Below are 15306 nucleotides of genomic sequence, written 5' to 3'. Positions count from 1 at the left end.
ATAACGATTATTAGTAGTAACGGTATTATGATTATCTCTACAGTTAAATCTCTTGGCTGCAGATTCTTAGATTTTTTAAGCCAAATACCCCCAAACCAACTTTAAACAAAAGTTTATAAAAAAAGGTCCAAGCCACAGCGGGTTTTAATAAATTACTGAGGGTGAAGATGCTGTGAGGATGATGGTTTTCTTTGAAGCTGAACCCACGTTACAGTTAAATAAAATACAGTGTTGGGTGATGGAGGTTCGTTGGCTCGTGTCAACCTTTTTTGCAAATCCGGTGGACTGTAAAACAAAGATTATATTAACAAAGTCTTAAATAAACAGCAGCCTCGCCAAACACAATAAATCTTTGAACCACAGGGAGTCACACAAAGAACCGCTGTCTCTTGGGGAGGAAAAGGAAGAAACAGAAAATGAAATTGTTGTAACTTCCCAGAACCCCAACAACATTTTATTTGAGGTCTGTTAACAGGAGTCAACTTAACCCTTTACAACCCCAGAAGAATGACATGTTTGCAGAACAATGAACAGCACACGCCTCGGGGAATCATAGATTATCATTTATACGAAGCATTGATTCCTGTAAAATTAATTTGCGAAAGATTTTGGGGGGAATTCCACTTTACAGTCAACTGGACCATCCTTATTATTTCAAAACATATGTTCTTGTTATTATCTTGGGTTGATTTACAAAATACAATAAAAAAAGCGGAGTCCGAGAAGTACACTCCTGCCATATACGAAAGGTTCTCGATATAGAAGCTCACAAGGACCAAAATACTAAACAAAAAGGGCCGTTTGAGCTGCTTCAGTCCCAGATCGTACTCCTCCGCTCTTGAAAAGCCAGCCCGGGACGGGCCTTGGGCTTCAGCTATACATTGATTATATGCATAATGTATGAACTCCAGTCAACGTCCAGTCAGATACTTGATACTGGTCCACGTTCTTTAAAAGCAAATTTGGCCCAAACACTTTGTATATAAAAATACAATATGAAAACGATAGGTATTGGTGATGGATCAATTTAAAAAAAGTTGTTTACAAAAACCTGGTTTCCATTTCCTGATGAGGTTCCCAATTACGCACCTTCATCCATGATGGGATGCCCTCCTCTTGACGTCATTAGGGGGCAATCTTTTAAAAAAACAGGTTCATATTTTCTTAAGTGATCTTCAACCATGTATCTTCATCCATTATGGAAGGTCCTCCTGATTTCTCAAAAGTTCCTTCTATATTCCATTCTATAACCACCTGTCTTTTTAATGAAAATATGATATGGCAGTAGGAGGTCATCACTAAGCTTTCAATGAGAACTTAAGGAAGGGTAATTAGTGAACTATCCATGTCCCAGTCCACAAAGTATCCACCTAGACTTTAGAATCAGAACTTTAAGCTTTAATAAGAACCACCTAATCACAATTGGAATCCTTTCTTTTCATTGACATCCTTATTATACATATTATACATATCTAGGGGGATATATTACCCCCCTAGATAATGTTACAGAGGTTCCATTTGACCGAAGAGAAAGTAGAGTTAAATTACATGATAACTTGACATAATATTAATATTCCCCTTAATCCAATAGTAACCATCATAATATAAGGTGTGGAAGAAAAATAGTATTTAATGGAAATTAAGAAAATATCAACAAAAAAATCACTTTCCTAGAACTCAACAATGTCAACATCTACTAAGAAAAGCCACATTAGAATGAGAAGGCTTGGGACAACTTCCCCATTTTGTCTAGCGTTATGACTTTTTCTGTAAATTTTGAAAGCAACACCCAAGTTAATTAGAAGTCATGATCTGTTCCCCCAAAAAAAACATTTAGTAACATATTAAATATTGTAGAAGCACATGATTGTTTTTTTATGTCTTGTAGCATGCCTCGTGAGGTCTCCTTTGACCTTAAATTAACCCTACTGTGGGTGCTTCTTATCCAGTCAGCGCTAGGGAGGTGGACGTCCATCTTATGAAGTCCTGTACCAGCACTGGACAGTTTACCCTAAACTTAAAAAAACATAAGTCTCCAAAGCTGTTATTTTGATTGAAAAACGAAAGGCACGAGCTGTATAAATCTTTAATAAGCGTGTTTCATGTTGGTAACGTATGCGTAGGTAACAGGTCCGCTTTAAACCGAGTTAAAGTTTTGCGTATATATATATGTGTAATTTGCACCATCTAGTGGTGTCTTATTAATTGTGTGTTTCGAAACCCAAAACTGTATAACATTGATATATGAGGTACTAGTTTCTTGCCCTTTCGGTTCGGATAAAATTCGGAGGGCTTTTTTTAATTTGGTCATTCTCCTCATTCACACTCTCTCACTCATACTCTCCCTCACAATCCTTAATACGCTCCCTCTGAATGTCCCCCTACTTTCTCTGCCAATAGCTCCCTTTGCCCCAAGCTCCAAAGGGCCTTAAGTGGGCAGGAACTGGGCGGAGAACTGGGAAAAGTGGGCGGGGAGTGAGCCTAGCCACACACCACTTCCTGTATTGACAGGTAAACACTATTGCTTGGTTCTGATAGGCATGGTTGTTTATAGCTTACGACTTCCAGTGTCCCCTCGGAGTCAGGATCCTGGTAAATTTCCAAACGGCCCAATAACTGTAAATTGTTACAGGCCCTAGTAGTTAAAATTATTTTAATTATAACCAAAAAAAACAAGCGCAACATGGTATGAAACGACCAGAGAACACACAACTTACAACACAGCATCACTTCTGAACATAATTTGCCGTGGAAGCTCTAACATGCAACCAATATAGCTTCTTATTTGCACGTAAAATGGAATTACCCGCGATCATGGCTGGATACACCTAGTGAGACTGGGAACTTAGTTAGAGCTCTAACCCACTCATTCTAGCCATGTGATTGCCTTCTGAGCTGCTCCAACCACTTTTTGTTGGTTGACGGGCCCTCGGCTGGCATCATGTGTTCCTTCACTACTCCCATCCCATGCAAAGAGGAGTGGAGCCTGACGCCCAACCTAGGGCAGCACCTCCAGCCACCCTAGGCCTAGACCTGGATACATCACCGATGGAGCCCACAAAATTCATGTGCCTAGGGGCCTGGAGAGTCTAAATAAGGCACCGCTGAGACCATTAGGTAACCTACAGAAGACATTCTCATCCGTGTGATACATGTGGCCCAGCTGTTTTATGAGCTCGCTTTAGAATACTGTAAACATTAAAAAAAATCCTCGGTTCTTGATTTCCAGAGAACATTCTTGGGAAGAAGTACCACTGGATAAACAGAATGCTGGGTTTTACTGACGTGGACATCCGCTTATTCCAAAAAACATTAGGTTCTGTTTATAACCATGTGGTGGACGTTCATAAAATGTAAATGGCTTTCCAGAGACAAAGTGAGATCCCCGGACTTTAGATCTTTCTCATTACATCTCCCTACATTGCTGCCCCTATGTTTCTGCTCTGAATCCCCCCCAAAACAAGGCTTTATATTTGTGTTTCAACGCTGATCATCAGAAAGTCCATTAAGAAGGTTTCATTAATGAGAAGAACTGCGGGGTTGTGTTGTCTCTTCTTCCAACGCTGTTGAGGACACCCGCGATCAATTTAACTTCATTTCTGCTGAGATTCCCTTTGATGTATAGAACGGCTTCAATATGCTTTTTCCTGCAAAGCAGAATTCTCAGTATTAACATAACATTCCCGACATAGCCTCGTGTGTCCTACAGATCATATAACATTGTATAGAAGTTCTACTCTGGGATGTGAAGTTGCTTTAGGGTTGTTTATTCAATTTTCGATGATTTTAGGACCTTTGCTGTAGAGTTATAGGTTTGTGGATTCTCTTTTTGTTTAAAAAGAACTTTAGAAGAATGGAGGGTCTTTATTGGTGGTGTCAGGTTGACTTATTTCAGGATATTTCTCAGCAAGCTGGATAGAGCAAGGTATTATATTCATTACCTCAATATCCCCAGTGGAACGGCTGAGATCCGTTAACCAATTGACAATGGTAATAATGTGATCCACGTGCCGAAAAATTATTTATGAGGCTTTACCGCACACAACTTATTATTATTATTATTATTTATTTTTATAGAGCCAACAATTTACGCAGCATAGCCCAACTGGCTATGATCCTAAATGGCACGTCAGAAAGGCAGTGCTAATATTTTACGGATTAACAATAAAGTCAAAAGCCATACAATATATACAGTGACTTTAGTTTAATCGTCACTAAATTTTCGTATTAATTATTCTGTAAATACATTTATTGAACTTGACATTTCTTACCCAATATCGGGGTAATCTTCGGCCAGCGCGGCCACTTCCAGCTGAATGGCGTTGACATCCTGCAGCCTGATGATTTCAGCCAGTTTGGGGATAAGAGGGTTCAGCCAAGTTGCTTGGGATTCCTGGTATAAAATAAACAAAAGTCAATAAACCGATGACTCCCATTGTACATCGCTATCAAATATGATGGCGCCATATGAAATATGAAATTGTAATCATTTTTTTGTGTGGTTTCTTATATTATCTTTCGTTACGCCTCTAAGAATGTGCTGAGCGCAGTATCTGGTCATATTGGAGTTGACTGAGACAGAGGTGGAACTCAACAACGTGAGACCCCAGTCCAAGAATACATTCAGAGCCCCTCCACGGGGTGACTGGCCTGACATGTACAGGGAAAAAGAGTTTGTTGCCTTTTTCTCCTTGGTTCAAGACCACAGTATGAGCGATTGTAAAAGGAAAGATTGTGAAAGATGACAGAACTTACGTGAAAAGAGAAAAAATCGCGGATGAGATCCGCATTCTCGTGGACTTGGTTCGCCAGAGCCTGAAGCTGCTGGATGTTCTTGTGGCTGACTTTCTTCTTAAGAAGTCTTGTGACATATTGTTTGACCAAGTGAAAATGGATCCTATCGATGGCGTCCTACAAGGAAAAAAATGTTTTGTGAGATTACATCATCGTAATACATTATTATTATTTGTATTATTATTATTACCTTTTATTTATGTGGTGCCAGCAATTCACGCAGCGCTTCAGACAATACATATATTTAAGGGGAATGACAAAACTAGAATTGACAGACTAAGACAAACTGCTACTTTAGGTGGAGATGCTGGTTCCATTAACCAGGAAGATATCTGAAAACCTTCTCAACTGAGTCAGTGTATGGAGGAGACACCAAGATCCTTGAGGAACCTCAACAATACTCCAAAAAGCAATGATGAGACAGATTATGAGCATAGGCCTCCTGTAATGTCCTACTTTCTGAAGCTCTGGAGAAGATTGGCACTGATACAAGTTACTTATCCATATTGGTATTCAATAAACAAAAGTTCCAACACCCCCCAAACCCAGAACTCAGGGGGGTTCCAGTGGCATCTCGATACACAAGTAGGCTCCTTAAAGCATTTATTTGTTCTATATAAGCACATATCCCAATATACACTAATTTTATGGATGGGGGGGGCTACATTTCTTTAAATATATATATTTTATTTTATTTAGGTGAGTAATTAAGTATTGACGGATTGGACATTACCTTATAACAAGCTGGTGTTAGAGTTTTAAGAAGAGAAAGAAAGTTCTCCGCTAATTTGATGATGTCCGACATGATCTGCTGGCTGCCCAGTCCATTTCCGTGGGAAATCTTTTTGAAATGAACCTAAATATAATAATAAAAAAGTTATGTCTTATATATATATATATATATATATATATATATATAGGATGCAATCTATATGATTATTGTCAGATCCATTGTCATTGTAAATTTACTGATGACTTTAACAAGCGAGGTCCAGAAGAAGTAACCATAACCACCATTACATTGTGAATTAATAATATTGTGAATTGTGGGGGGGGGTCACAAAACCTTTTGTTCTTGAAATAAGTCCTGAAGAAGGGCGTCAAATCCAAGCTCCTCAAACGCATTTAGGATGGAGTTGATGGTTTCCTTTGATCTAGAGTGTAATGATGAGTCATGGGGTGCGACAAAGTCCCTGAAATCCAAAATAAAACAAATAAAATGCATCATCTGTCCTTCATACCCAACATCTAAAGATTCTAGATTAGAAGGAAAAAAATCTAATTAAGAGAATAGTAAAAAAAAAATCTGAAAATTAAATATTTGAGCTTTCTAACAAGCCACGGTTATTCCTTTGGCGTCCAAAAAGTTCCGTAAAACAAAAACGGAGAAGGTCCATGCGTTTGTTTCGTGTTGTGATCTTGGGTGACCTCCTCTGGCCAAGAATGAGATGATAAACCAAAGTAGCTTACAACAGACAATTCGTTTCTGCTTGGTGGGGTTTCTATGGCGATATAGATCCAAAAATTTCTAAAAAAAGAAAATTCTATCAAACATACAATGCTGCATCAGCTCCCGAACCACCAATGAAGTCGGTTATACTAAAAACTTTCTGAGAAGAGAGGCGATCGTGTTCTGCAAAGATGTCTCGTCTTTAATAAGAACGTAAAAAAAACTAAATTGGAAAACTGATATTTAAACCTGGAAATATTATATATTTTACAATTAAGAGAATGTATATTGCGAGAGTGTTAATATATACTATTATTATTATTATACTTTATTTATAAAGCACCTACAGATTCCATGTTTAAGATCTTGCTAATAATAATAATAATAATAATAATAATAACAATAATAATACCGTAATAATATTTTCTTTATCAGGACTGGATTAATCTACGGACTAAAATAGGCAAGATATTGAAAATATAATAATAATAATAATATTCATAATAATCTATTTAATTAGGCTCGCAACATTTTGTTGATTTCAATGATTTTAGGTACTGGCTCTAACACTAATATACCAATATAAACCAGAAACTAGTTTAATAAATTGATTTAGTTATGCAAATAATCCCCCCTTTATTGCATTGATCAGTACAGAGCCCTTAACGTATTCTAATAAACCGCTACTGGAAAACCCGGAATGAGAATGATGTAATACCGCTGAACCCGCTGGCGTTCTAAAAATAAAACGTAATGTAATATAATTCCAGAAGGCACACTATGATTCGCTTAGTCGGATATTAGCCTGTTCTTACCGGAAGCTCCTGCAGCAGTTTATATTGGCAATGACGATGGACCTGAAGAATCGGTCTGTCTGACTCTTCTCTTTAAAGTCCTCAAACAAATCCTTGTAACTGAAAGCAAAATATCGTAACGATTAACACAGGCATACGCAGCAATAAGGATCAATGTACATTTAACCCCTTAATAACAAAGAGCATACATGTACGGGCTCAAAATGCATTGTTTTCGATGGGTTTAGGGGCCGCCCATTGTCCTTAAGGGGTTAAGGAATCCAAGACCTTTTGGAGGACCACCTATAAACCCCCCACCACCAGTTTACCTGTGGAGCACCCGTGTCCTCTCCACCTCACTCTCTCTATGAGATTCTACGCTAGTAGTGTAGGGTTAGGTGACCTCGCTGAGCACCCTTCTCCCGGTTCCAGTGTGGCAGGTAGATTAACCATTAAAGCACTGGTGACCCAGAGTGCCTAATGGATGATCCAGCTCTGATAAATTCCAGATATGGAAAATAAAGAGTATTGATGATAAGCGATAACCAAGTCCTGGTCAACTTTAGTCCTGGTCATCCAAGTCCTACCATACCTTGCTCCCATGCAACAACAAAAAAAATCAGTGCACGGGTATAACGGTGGTGATTATTATTAATGGAACCCACCCCCATGCAAGTGGGGAACATAAAACATTTTTGCATAAGGCCTATAAATCCCATTTGTACCTTCTCAGGATTTCCACCAGCACACTGCCCAGGAGAGGTGCCATGTTGTGAGACATTCTTTGGCTCACATCTACAGCTCTCTGGATTCCACCATTGTAAGACTGTTGAGCAACATACCATTAGGGTTACGGTTTAATAGGACGCACATTCCACCTAATTACTAACGAAATGAGCCATACCTGAATAATGTCTATGTGTAACTCAGAGTGGTAGAAATCACCCAACTTCACTGGTTCTTTATCCTCCTTCCAGCGTTGGACTTCTAAATTTAGGCTGGTTTGCATCCATTCCCTTACGGATTCCTTAAGACGGAAATATAATTATTAAGGAAGAACTCATGGAGCAGAAACCCTTCCATAGAGTGCAATGGGAAAGCGTGACATGAGAGAATGTATATGCAGTATGGCCCAATAATGTATCAGTGCTTGATATTATATTTCTTACATTGCAGCCTATCCATTATTTATTTTATCCCCGTTCAATGCAATGTTCAAGGAGATGTCCTGACCTTGACCTGGACCTCCTCTCCGCTGATTCTAGTCCTAATAATTCTGAGCTGCCTCTACAAGATGAAAAGTCGACCTGGGGAACTTTATTGAAAGGGACCTCACCGTTTACTATACGTTCTCCGGGGCCTTCTCACTCCTTCTCACCACAGAAGGTCATTGATCCTTCATAATAATGGAAACGTCCAATGTGCCCGCCATTCCTTTCCATTCTTTGTGAAAACATCCAGTTTTGTTAGTGCACCTTTTTCGTTTTGGCCGTGGAAGAAAGAAGTCTTACCACTTCGTAGGGCATGTAAATGCTCTCTAGTTCCCTGATCTTGTGTGGCGGCAGAAGGCTTTCCAATTTTTCCTCCTCTATGTGTCCAACCAAAGCCGGGTCTTTCAAAATCTTGCTGTAAAGACATTGTCATATATGGGAAAGAACGGTGTCAACGTTCCATTTTATAAAGAACTATTTCATAATTTAAACATTTTATTTATGCTAAACACCTTAATAGTTGACATCCTTTACTATCTGTTTTTATTTAACGCTAATATTTAGTAATAGAACTTTTACTTTCACTCATCTGTTGTTGGTGTATAGTTTTTTTCACATTTTCCGATGCACTCGAATGTTTAGCCTTCCTATTGGCTGATGACCCAATGACTAAAAGTAAACCTCATTGGCCAGCCACTATTTTCTTCCAATCATGTACATTGCATCATGGAAAGGAAGAATTACAAGCAATCTGAATGATTATTCTTCCTCATTGTGTGACCCTTCGATCCTGATGAGGACCAGGGAGCGGACATCTGATTATTTAAAGTCATTTGTTGACCTGGTTTTGCCACAAACTGCCAAATAATTCAGATCTACAGATGGACAGACGTAACATGGTCCCCTGAATTGAAACCAATTATCTTCCTAACAATTACAGTAACTAGAACACAAAACAGAGCAAGCTTTTGATGGTTATAATGAATAAATGATGATGCTAAAAGCTGTGTTCATGACATCTTCTTTAACATGTAATTAAAACAAATCAAACTAAAGCATAAACAAAATAATGGTTGACTCACTTTGGATATAGATTCTGTACCCAACACAGCAGAAAGTGAGCATCTTTCCCACCAAGTTTAAATTCTGTGATAATTTCAACCTGGGACTTTAGAATAGAATGGTAATGCCGCACGTAGGTATCGCACACATCAAACTCCCCTGGGTAGTGCGGCTTGAGATGTTTCACCACGTGGATCAGATCTGTTTTTATGGTCTTTCCCAGATCTACGAAATTCTGCGAGAATGACGAGTCGGGACCGTTGGGTGAGATCGCCGGTAAATTCTGGATCCGCTCGATCACCGAGAGCTTGACGTACTCGCCCCATTTCTGCTTCCATTTTCTCGGTCGAGCAGGGTTGGGTTTTACCGAGGTGTCGTGGTCCTCACTGTAGATGTTGTCTTCTGCTTCTTGTTCCATGATGGCCCGTATAGCCTGAGTCAACAAGTCCTCATCTTCTTCCACGATGGAATCTTTCACCGCTTTGAAGACTTCTTTGTCTAGTTCCTCGTACAAGGACTCCAGCTCCTGCTTTCTGTCTTCATGAAGCTTGTCACCGATTTGGCTGTAGACCTCGCGTTCTAAGACATTAAGACCTTGGCTGGCTTTCCAAAATCTTTTCTGAAGAATATTCTCCTGGATGTGCCCCGCTGTCAGATATATAAACACAATAATTGCTGTTTATCACATAATATCGTCTATAAAACACCACCAAGAATAAGCCACAAACCTCGTACTTTATAATGCTTTCATTTGATAAAAATACAAATTATGTTATAAAAAAGATTTGATATTTCACAGATCCTACTGTTTGTTACAGATTCTGAGTATGAAAAATCCATGGCGTATTATTTGACAAATTGTTATGCTATCTGGGTGACTCTTGGCAAATATTAAATGACAAAATCCCCGCTTGGCTGAAACTCTCCAAGACTATTCATGGAATTTCAGATTTGAGTCACAAGTCACTGTGTCAGAAGAATGTTGGCAATAGTTGTATTTTCTTTATGACTTCTGCCCGGAAGCTCTCACATACAACAAGGGGAGTATTATGAGAGTTCTATTATTATTATTGTATTATATTTAACTGCTACAGCTTAAAGATTACTACGTCACATACTTAATGTCAGCAAAACTGTCATCTCGGTATTAAGGAGCAGTGTTTTCTTTAAAATGTGCAGTGGAGAGTGACTTCTCACAATGACGGGGACCTGGAAGTTTTCAGTAGGGGGTGAGTGAACTGCCAAAGGCTCAGCACAAACCAAGCCGAGGGCCGAGTCCCATCTTGGGTTCTGCTCATCAAGCTGCTCTCACATTGTCTAGGTGAGAGGAAAGTCATCTGAAGTCTCTTACGTTCTAAAAATGGTAGAAGATGGCAACCAGCAGAGACGTGACAATTATAGTCGCCGGGGTCACAACTGCGACCGCCATTTTGAAAGCCATTAACTGTGGAGTTGGCCGAGTTTAGCGATCATCTGATCGTACTGTCTCTAACACTCTCTCTCTCTCTAACATCACATCCATTTCATGCATGCTGGATCAGTCACCCTTGAGGGAGAAAGGGACAGATGAGCTGTGTGGGGTCAAAAATGGCACTGGCAAGCGGTTTGGGGACAGATATGGCTCAGGCAAGCTAGAGACAAAGGTGGCACAAACAGAATATTTGGAGGGCTAAAATGGCAGAGGGAAGGTGTTTGGGGACAAAGTTGGCACTGACAAGCTGTTTGGGAAAAAGATGACACTAACACGTTTTTGGGCCATAAAGTTGGCACTGACAAGCTGTGTGGGAACGCCCCTGACAACAAGGATTTTTTTTTTGAGATTTGATCAGGTGATATTTAAGGTTGCCCCCCTCCAAGTGCATCCTCTGCATGCATTGGCTTCCAGTATAAAGTTTTGCAGAAAGTAGGAAAGTCGTCATGTATTTACAAATACTGCCTGGGAGAGGAGATTTCATCCAGCCACGAATCGACTCAATACGTCCCCTGCTTCTAAATGTAACAAGTTAATACATTTCTTAACAAAGAAAATAGGAGGATAAGAAAAAGAAATAATAATTAAAACTGCACTCTAATTTATTTCTATTTCTTATATTAAAAAAAATCCCATATTATTTCTATTTCTTATATTAAAAATAGAAATATTATTTCTATTTCTTATATAAAAAAAAACTTATTTCTATTTCTTATATTAAAAAAAATCCCAACACTGTGAATGAATACTGCCTTACCAGTAACCTCTTTACATTTGCCCTCCGCTTTAGCCGAGTCGCCCTCTACTGGCTTGGCAGTGAAATATTGTACGAAACCCTTTCTCACTCTTTTATAAAATAAGACTTTCTTTTTTGTAGGCTGAGCGCCTTCGCCCTTTGGTTCGGGGACATCTTCCGTTCCGGTTCTGTGGTCTTCCGCAGATTTTGACATTGTGTTTAGTCCTTTGCTCCATAAGTAATACAAATCCTGTAAAAGTAAGGAAAGTGTTAAAAAAAAAAAAAAAACCTTCATGGGGGGGTTTAAAAAATATGCAAATAAAGAACTTACGTTTATATTTCTTGTTGCTTTAGAAGCACGCCCCATCACATCCATGTAATGCATAAGATAGCCGAGAGGTCCTTGGTGTGGTCCCCTTCCATCTGCATTTGCCCCTTTGTACTCCCCTAAGGTATTTTAAGCACAAGATATATAATTACAGCCGGTCAGCTAGAGAGCGGCTTGCTGACCATCATAGAGGGGTCTAAGGAGACCCCCTGTAATCGCTTCGTTAGCAATCCAAAATGCTTTCTACATGCAAAATGCGGACTATATGTCTGTATTGTGTATATATAAACCTTATTCAAAGGGTATATATTATGGGAAAAGCATCGCGATCTTGGCTCTCCTTACCGTAATAAGGAATGGGATCCAGCAGCTGGGAGCAGGGAGTTGTCGCTGAGATGCTGCAGTCCGAGGCTCTTGGCTTTATAAAGCTGTCCAGAGCTTTGCTGATGCAGAATCGCCTCCCTTTCCACGAAAGCAGATCGTTTTCTGTAAGCCGCTGCGGGGAGAGAGACCCCTGATGGCGGTATAATCTGCACCCCCCGAGAGAATACTCTCACTCTAATCATTAGTGTTGTAGCTTCGATTTTCCGGGCTAGGCTTAACTCCCCATTAACCCCAATAATGACATCACACACCAATGAATATGGATGAGAAAAGGCCGCAGCCAATTTTATTTATTAGAGTCATTGTCACGCCAAAACCTGAAACAATAAACATCGGTGCGTTAACAAGGACAATGACTCCAAACACAAACGTGTAAATATATACAATAAACACAATGAAGACTCCAAGCCTGCCGAGTAATCCGGGCACCATAACCACATACCACTTAAGGAAGGGACAAACCCAGATGCCCCCACCCTGACCTGAGGTTCCCAGCACTGACCGCCAAGAACCTCCCACCAGATGTTACCAACCATTCACTTACCACCACATTAACCCCCTGGATACCGGGCAAGCTGCCGCCCCACAGACTGTGACAAAACGACACAAACCAACAAACAAAAGAAAAGGGAGGGACACGCAACCAGGCAAGATAACCACAAGAACCACGTGTCTATTGTTGGTAAGCCCTTCAGGGCTCTATCACAAATTTACGGTACTATCTCATCTTTTTAAGCATTAAAGAGAGAATAACAATTTTAGAAAGCCCATGTGTTTTTTTTTTTAAATAAATCACCCATTTGTGACTTTCGGGAAATAAGAACCTGCCAGAGACGGCCAATCCAACGACCGGACTTGAAGACAGAGCCTCAGTGTAACCTGTAGCCAGCACCAGGTGTGATATGTGTGGCCTTGACTGCTTATGTCTGGTAATAGAGGGGGTTAATTCTCTGAAACTGCCTATGTCTGGTAATAGAGGGGGTTAATTCTCTGAAACTGCCTATGTCTGGTAATAGAGGGGGTTAATTCTCTGAAACTGCTTATGTCTGGTAATAGAGGGGGTTAATTATCTGAAACTGCTCATGTCTGGTAATACAGGGGTTAATTCTTTAAAAACATTCATGTCTGGTAACAGAGGGGTTAATTGTCTGAAACTGCCCATGTCTGGTAGTAGAGGGGCTCATTCTCTGAAAACTGCTCATGTCGGGTAATATAAATATATTATTAAATACAAAATCAGCTTGGTTCCCAAGGCTTTCTAATATTTTAAATTAAAATGTATAAAAATATATTTTATGTGCATGTGACGGTGTGAGTCAGTGTGTGTGTGAGATATGTACAGTATATATATATATTTATATTTTTTATTTATATATATAATTTATATTTTCTCAACCTAGTCAGAAACACACCAACTTGGATCATGGTTACTGACTTTGTTTACACGTAATTACCCAAAAAAATCAGAAATCGAAAGTGGTGTATCTGGAAAGGGTTAAAAGAAAACATCTTAAAGCATGCCTGTCTCGTCGTCATCCTTTATTATTAGCAGGAGAATAGGACGCAGGCAGAGATATAAATTGATTTCACCCTTAAGATGCCGAAGGGTGGATTGGTTTCGGTTTTAAAGATTTCCCAGAAACAGCGTGATTTCCAGGGCTGTGCCGGCTCTGCGAGACACACTGCATCCAGACTATAAATAATTCTCCGCTCCAGCCACCCCCCCCCGGTGACATCACTCCCAGAGCCACAGCCGTGCCTGCAGAGCATGCGCGGAGAGGGATCACAAACACAAATGTCACTCGCCACTTGTTATGTTTACCTATTGTACCGCGTTGCGGAATATGATGGCGCTATATAAAGCAATAAATAATAATAATAACGTGAAATAACTGTTTAACCTTATTGCCAGTACGAAATAACAGCCCGCATTTCAGGTGTCATTATCTGGACACCTGTGTTGAAGGTGTGGCTATAGATAGGGAGGGGTGGGGTTAAGGGTAGGAGGGGGCAGGGCCAGACCTGGTACCGCCCACCCACCTTAGCTTGCAGTTTTCCTTAATGATGTAATGTAGATGAGACGCTAATAAACCTTATATGGGAAGAAAATAAAAATTAGGTGTGGGGGGGGGAACTATGCATTGTGTATTGTTTTAACCCACTGTTGTCCAGTTATTGACTCATTTGTTGGATTCTGTGAGGCCCCAGGAATCCCTATTTAAACCCACAGATTCCTTTGGTTTGCATAATGTTACGGTATTTGCATAACTGGACTATGTTTTGGGTTGTTTTTTGTAGTTTTTTTGTAGTTTTGTATGTTATAAGCCCCAAATGATCTCAAAATAAACCTTTTTTGCATTTGAAACAATATTGCACATGCCTATGATCAACTGGTGGTGAAGATTACGCATTACGCCAAACAGCCAACGCGCGATAACAATTACATTTAGCATTCGGAACACAAGTTTGAAATGGTGATTAATGTCCACATATGCATTGCCTGATATCTTGCCAACCGCTCCTTGGTAATTTCTCTTCCGGTTGACACAGTCGCTGGGAAAGCATCCTATAGTGGAGCATTAAATAATTCCTACTGTTTTATATAGCACCATCATATTCCGCTGCGCTGTACAATGAATAAACACAAACATGACAAGTAATATATCATATAATAAGTAGACTTACAGAAACGACAGGTGAGGAGGGCCCTGCTCAAAGAGCTTACAATCTAGAGGCACAGCTCTCTGCTCCAACCCCGACCAGAGATCCAAGGACGCCCTGCCTTGTGGGTCCCCGTGTTTTAGCTTGAACTTGATAGATTTTATAACGCTAAAAAGACATGCCCTGGCCAGTGGGTGTATCTTTTGTGCTGATCCTTGGGACATGACTTGTGGCTATTACCACCCCACGCAAGGCTAGCGCTACCTACATGACTGGATAACCCCACCCCCTCACAAAGCCACTCCCCAGAAGAGCGAGAGCGCCGGTTAGCCCATCCTTAGAGGTTCCCACGTGTGCCCACTGGGCCGTTGCACGCATTCCCGCCGGTGCCTCTGTGTTTTAAACAGCGATACTG

The 15306-nt window shown here is 40.1% G+C and overlaps 1 protein-coding gene across 1 annotated transcript; it reads right to left on the bottom strand.

Annotated features, from left to right (window-relative positions):
* Positions 1–2636: 2636 nt before the first annotated feature.
* Positions 2637–15269, bottom strand: LOC128505134 (tumor necrosis factor alpha-induced protein 2-like). The gene is made up of 14 exons (XM_053475432.1): positions 15186–15269; positions 12192–12342; positions 11850–11965; positions 11540–11768; positions 9332–9959; positions 8550–8664; positions 7943–8065; positions 7764–7864; positions 7060–7158; positions 5861–5987; positions 5528–5650; positions 4756–4911; positions 4272–4393; positions 2637–3647 (listed from the first exon to the last, which is right to left on the bottom strand). The coding sequence occupies exons 1-14, from the start codon at positions 15267–15269 to the stop codon at positions 3506–3508; spliced, it is 2316 nt and encodes a 771-aa protein (XP_053331407.1). The 3' UTR covers positions 2637–3505.
* Positions 15270–15306: the final 37 nt, after the last annotated feature.

Source organism: Spea bombifrons, chromosome 9, assembly GCF_027358695.1.
Source record: "Spea bombifrons isolate aSpeBom1 chromosome 9, aSpeBom1.2.pri, whole genome shotgun sequence".
Taxonomy (NCBI): domain Eukaryota; kingdom Metazoa; phylum Chordata; class Amphibia; order Anura; family Pelobatidae; genus Spea; species Spea bombifrons.
The sequence above is the reverse complement of the archived record's forward strand: the minus strand, read 5'-3'. Positions and strand labels throughout refer to the sequence as shown.

Coding starts and splice junctions, on each gene's coding strand:
- LOC128505134 (XM_053475432.1), bottom strand. CDS start 15,269: ATGCGTGCAACGGCCCAGTGGGCACACGTGGGAACCTCTAAGGATGGG. Junction 12,343..15,185: donor CTCTTCTGGGGAGTGGCTTT/GTGAGGGGGTGG, acceptor CTCTCCCCGCAG/CGGCTTACAGAAAACGATCT. Junction 11,966..12,191: donor GGATCCCATTCCTTATTACG/GTAAGGAGAGCC, acceptor AAAATACCTTAG/GGGAGTACAAAGGGGCAAAT.